This window comes from Diadema antillarum, unplaced genomic scaffold (assembly GCF_040938485.1).
Source record: "Diadema antillarum isolate AM-2024a unplaced genomic scaffold, OU_Dant_1.0 scf00000151, whole genome shotgun sequence".
NCBI classification, from domain to species: Eukaryota; Metazoa; Echinodermata; class Echinoidea; order Diadematoida; family Diadematidae; genus Diadema; species Diadema antillarum.
This window is the reverse complement of record NW_027271040.1, coordinates 1,054,182-1,060,181: the sequence shown is the minus strand read 5'-3', so window position 1 is coordinate 1,060,181 and position 6,000 is coordinate 1,054,182. Positions and strand designations below refer to the sequence as shown.

The 6,000-nt window shown below is 37.7% G+C and overlaps 1 protein-coding gene across 1 annotated transcript; it reads right to left on the bottom strand.

The window, feature by feature from the left end:
• Window positions 1-1,440: 1,440 nt before the first annotated feature.
• Window positions 1,441-5,651, bottom strand: LOC139721821 (heme-binding protein 2-like). Its single transcript, XM_071633143.1, has 4 exons — window positions 5,508-5,651; window positions 4,795-4,924; window positions 3,209-3,389; window positions 1,441-1,618 (listed from the first exon to the last, which is right to left on the bottom strand). Exons 1-4 carry the CDS (start codon window positions 5,649-5,651, stop codon window positions 1,441-1,443), a joined length of 633 nt encoding a protein of 210 aa, XP_071489244.1.
• Between the last annotated feature and the right edge of the window lie 349 nt (window positions 5,652-6,000).

Genomic DNA, 6,000 nt, shown 5'->3' with positions numbered 1-6,000 from the left:
TTTTCTTTCTCACACACATATACGCGCGTACACACACAAACACATATAAACACAAAATGCAAACCTTATTAGATATATCACGACCTCTGTCAACCTGACACTCGACAAGAAATCGAAAATAAGACACGTGATTGGAACAGGTCTTCTACAGGATTCGAGTGGATCATGGTTCATTATTTTCTGCCGGACAATATATATAATATATGTATATATATATATATATATATATATATATATATATTAATTTATTTTTAAATATAATATATTTATATAATATATAATCATATGATATATATATGTACATATTTATATATATCATGTATAATATAAATACATACTAGTATATATATATATATATATATATATATATATATATATAACTTTATATGATAGGTGTCGTTAAGGGCTTATGCAAGGTACGAAATCATTTGTCAGATCACCAAGGCAATAATTATACACACGTTAATTCCACGACAACATTTTTTTCATAAGATCATTACGTTCTTTTTTGCTTTAATACTGTCATTTACGTTAATCTACAGCCACGGAAATCCACATACACATTATGTAGAACATTGTACAATAAGAACAACAAAAATCCTTTGTGTGATACCAGTATCTACAACGCATGCGTGTGATACCATGATTATACATTCATGGTTTTCACATTCTTAATTTTATGTATCTATACTACAAATCATCACTTATACCAGAAGAGCTGTTTGATGAGTTTGTGAAAGCGAAAGTCAAGCGCTCTCTTCTCGAATGCAAAGCACAGACCCGACCTATTTTTTATGAAAAAAAATTGCACGAGTGTTTATCAATATTTTGTCCTCGCAAACTATTCAATTATTGAGGGAGAGGTGTGGAAACCTCTTTGGAATCATTATTCATAAAAAGTAAAACAAACTATATCCGACAGCATTCAACACTAACCGAGGTTCAAAAACTGTCGTTCAATAACACTGTCCCTGTTGGAAAGAACACAGTGTCTCACAATGTGAAACACAATATGAACATAGCGTGAAATATCTTCACACTGTTAGATTCGAGCGTTTTAACAGTGTGAACACATTGTGAACCATCAGTTTACAGTGTAAAAGAAAATTGTACTATGTGAATTTCCCTATAAAAACCCTCAGCACAGTGTGAACATACTGTGAAACGCTGTATTATTTCCAGCAGGGTAAATTCACGTAATTAGCTACTAATGGCTGCACTATAATGATTGGTGTTCTTTATTTGTTTGTCGTCCCAAAAAAATAACGTTGATTTTCCGTTTGTTATATTAAAGCAATCAAGACGGTTGATAGTTTGCCTACAGTTTTTCCTCCTTTTTTTTTTGTAATAAGGGTATACAAAAATACGATTTCGGCAGACGATTATCGATAAAAGCAATTTCGAGCAGTCTTCGGCATAAACACTACCACCTCAATTTTACTAGTCTGTGGCAATGAACCAGATTTCGTTGTGTCGAAAAAATATGGTGAAGGGAGAGTCGTAGCCTGCAGTGTAGTAGTATGACGTCACAAAAGTGCGATTGTCGGCTCGAAGATCTTCACCAAGTTGCGCGGCGTTTTCCAGCCAGTCCTTTTCATAGGCGCGACCAGAGAAGGAGCTGGGAGGGAACAACAGAGAAAGTTTTTCAAATGCTGTCTTTAGAGTTTAAATTGAAAGAATGCCGACCTCAACGTTCTAACGTTCTACTTCTACAACTAAGGGTAAAAGAACCCGCGGAGGGTAGGGGCGGGGATGGAGGTGAGGGTGTGGAAGATGTGCCCTCCCCCCCCCCCCCCCATTTCCTACAAGCCTAGAAATATTCGTTTAAATGTTAAACTTTCCCTTTTTTAAATTCGTGCTCACACATGGCAAAAATGACACTTTGCTTTGTTTCATACCGCATTCCTCCCGGTCATGCCCCCCCCCCACATGTCTAATGGGGCACATCATATAACGATGTTGTTAAATCCTTCCAAGAAGTGATACATTCTTTGTAAGATGATAGGGTGGTTATCCCGTGCTCGTGTGCCTAACAAAGGAGACAAAACACATTATGGAAATATCTGCCTCTGTTTCAAGAGTTCAGAATGTGATCTTTAAGTTCGAGAACAAGCTCCATGGGGCGCCAAGTGTCGCACGGTCCATGACTGATTTTGTAACGAAATCAACCTTGCGACACTTTGCGTTCCATAGAGCTTATTCTCGAAGTTGGCTTTAAATCCTCGATGTGAAGGATCACTATCTAAACGTAACTATAAGGTTGAAGCGACAATGAAAAAAAATGTGAAAACTAATCATGCGTTCTTTTTCCTGACACTGCAATATGTTATGAGGCTTTTAAGATGGCATAGGGGTAAAGGCGGAAAAAATTATAATTTTCTGCCCCTTCCGTTCTCCACTCCTCTCTCCTGCCACAGTTTCACCGAGAGCACACAGTCGAAGTTAATAAACGTGTTCTGAAGTGTTTATGTAAGGCAAAAAGGCCATAGAACTGCACAGATGTCCTTTTGCAAGACACCTTTGCAACCGTACTAAACGTTAGACTAATTACAGTCTCTATATACAAGATCGGCAAATTTCGATATTGATATTACCAATTCCTTATGTCGCAATGAATACATTCTTGATTTAAGATTGCATTGCGTATTTCTCACTGCAGTTGAACAAATAAGATGGAGATTTCTAAGATCCTTTTGTAGCAGAAAATGTTTGAAATCTTTATCATTATGACGAGTTGAGGTAGAGATAATTATTTTTATAATAAAAATAGATTCTAATTGAGTGATTTAGGAAGATTTCCAAATGTAATGAGAGCTGGTATAACATGTGTATAGCAAACAACAAACAGAATTCGTTGTCGATGGGTTAATTAAAAGAGGCTTAGGAACATTCAAACACACACACACACACATGCACACACACGTGTGGGGTGTGCGTACGCGCAAACATGTACATTGTACATACAGGCACACACCCACACATAGAAAAATAGCAAGAAGTGACAGGGGCAAACATGATTTCCCATGCACACATACACAAATAACAGAAAACCAAAGAAAAGCGGCACATATTCAACTTGGCGTCACACTTCCACGCAAGAGAATAAACTCAAGTAATATCCATACACACGGAATAAGAATAAAACAAGTATAGAGAATATCATAGGAAATTACGAGCATCGCAGTTGTACATAATAAAATATACCCACCGTACGTAGACACGTTGCTGGGGAAACTCCTCTATAAAGACGTTCTCATCCGTTGGCTGAGGAGCGTTGGACTGGATGTCATGTGGGACGAAGAAGTAAATGGTAAAATTGGACTCGCATGCTGGTCCCTGTCCTGGGATCACCCGGGTGGCTACTGGGACTGTCATGGGGATTTTCATTCCTGTTTCAAAAATATTTGAAGCAAAGCAGTTTGAGAAAGCTTTGGTCTGGCTGATTTCGAATATGAAAGGCAGTAATGCGGCTGAGTGGATGTCACCGTAGACCCTCATTCCTGATACACACTTAGATGCGAGTCCATCGGTGGAGTTATGCCCTTCAGAAGGTTAAAGGGATGGTATAGTATTGGTGGAGATGAGGTTTGGGCTTTTAACTTTTTGCGAGATACCAAGAAACCACTTATGAATAGTACAGAGCATACCATTCTAGGAGGAATTCAGAATTTATTTGATAAAAATAGGTTTTGGAACTATAATTGCTGAGACATCCAAAAACAAGTTCTCTTCTCCCTACTCGCCTTTTTCCTGTCCTCATGTCTTTTTCTGTTTCTTCTTTCAAAACTGTTCCTCTTTTTCCTTCACTGCGTTTTTTTTTCTATCTCTATTTTTCTCTTTACAAGAGAGGTTACTTGTTTTTGTTTGTCCGTTTGTTTTTTTTTTGTTTGTTTGTATAGGTCTGTATGTGTTGTGAACCTTTTATATTATATCTAGTAATTTGCTTCTTTGATGTTATTTAGTCTTTTTGTCCACGAGGAGACTGCAAAATACAAGCTTAGCTTTTTAGCATGTCTTCTCCATTTCCGGCAACTTTAGTTTTAATTTTCATTTGCTTTTGTGATGCGTATAGTATTGTTAACTTCACGTACTTTTCTTTGTTGCTACATTGTATTGATGTTGTGTTATTTTGTGTATGAAAATGTTTTACATTGTTGGAAATGAAATAAACGAAATGAAATGAAATGAAATAAAATGATGTTAAAAAAAGCCATTGTAATAAAAGGTGAGTCCCACTTTATATTACGATCGCTCTGTTTTGGATATCTCAGCCATTCCAAAACTAATTTTCATGAAATAAACATTGAATTCCTCTTCGAAGTATATGCTCTTTCAAATCTCAAAATAAGTTTTTCATTATTTTACCTAAAAATGATAGTAAAGAGAAGTTAGGTCTCAACCAACACTAACACACGACCCCTTTAATCAGTTAATCGTGTTTAAAGGCACTTTATACGCATCATACATTGCTTACTAACTTGTGTTTCTCGAAAAGGGACACAAAGCCGCCAGCCATGTGTTTACTTGCTTGAATTGTAACCATGTAATTGCTTTGTAGGGGCCATGTAAAATAAGTCATTAAACTCAAACACAACGAAGAATTTTTTGAACCAAAAGGTAAGTTTCTTGCTTGCATGTAACGAAGAGCGATGAAACACATGTGCCTTTGACAAGGCTCAGCATCACCACAAGGATGGACGACGACTTCTAAAAAGGAAATCTTCAAGAAGCAAAGCTTTGAAATAGGGGACGGTCCTCAGCTAACTGTGTTGTAAAAAAACGTCACGAACTGACCTGCTTCGTTGTTCCCCTGGATGTAGTCGAAGTCACGATGGAACCCCTCTGACACGGCCTTGTCGTACTTCAACCCAAGGACCTGAGTACCCACCCAGTTTGCCGCCTCGTAAAGACGTTCCTCATAGTTCTGCGGGTGAAGCGATGTTTGTGTGAGCGCTATGATAACTAATATTATAAAATGGCCTTTAGAATTTCTGTAACCTGATTGATCAATTGTCATGCATCGATATTTTTTTTTTTTCTAATCCACACTGAGCCATGCTTCCGTTAAAATTCGAACGCATGCCATCATGCGCCCGGTAAAATCTAAATGCACGGCTCAAGCCTTGTATAGTGTTGTAGGTGTAACGGACTCCTGATAGGGAAAATGGTTGAATTTCATGAATTAACGGGTCCATTTTATAACACGCATGATGTACAGGCATATTTCGTGGATCGGTGAGGATCGGATGCTCTCACTTAACTTTGAAATACAGTAGTCTAAGACCCACTCGCTGCGCTTCATGGGTTTAAACAGTTCGCGCATCCAATTCTCACTGATCCTCTCTATCATGTGCATCATAAGGCATGAAAATTACATCGTTTGTGATATTCATTTCTGCAACTCACATTGTAACGAAGCGCAAAATGGTTATGAGGCATTATACCGGTATAGGGAAATTTCCTCATTTCTGTATGCGAAGAGCAAGTTTGTAAATCAAACTGATTACCTTTCCAACATATTCCTCCTGAAATGTGGGGCAGTCAAGGCCCTTGCACAAGTCCTGTCCCTGGTTTCCGTTCCAGCTTGGCAAGCAGCATAGTGTTGACGGGATAACAACGATCGCAAACGCAACACAGAGAAGCGTCTTCATTTTTGTGGCTGAGTCTCTGTGATGCGAAAGAGAACATTATAGCAAATAGTTTACAAGGAACTATAATCCTAAAGAACAAAGACTTCGTGAGAAAAAAAAAGTCAGTGGACAATTACTCTTTACCATCCCAAATACGAAGAAAGCAACAAGAGCAATATACCTATAGAATTGTAAAAGTAACATGACAGTCCGGCACAGACTAAACAAAGTTAGTAATAGACCTCTCACATGTTGGTCGTGACCATTATGCAAATTAGATGAGTTGATGACGTCATCGCCTCCAGTTTTTCCTTTATAGCACACATGATATATTATATCTTAAAAATATTTTGCTCAATAATCTATAGCA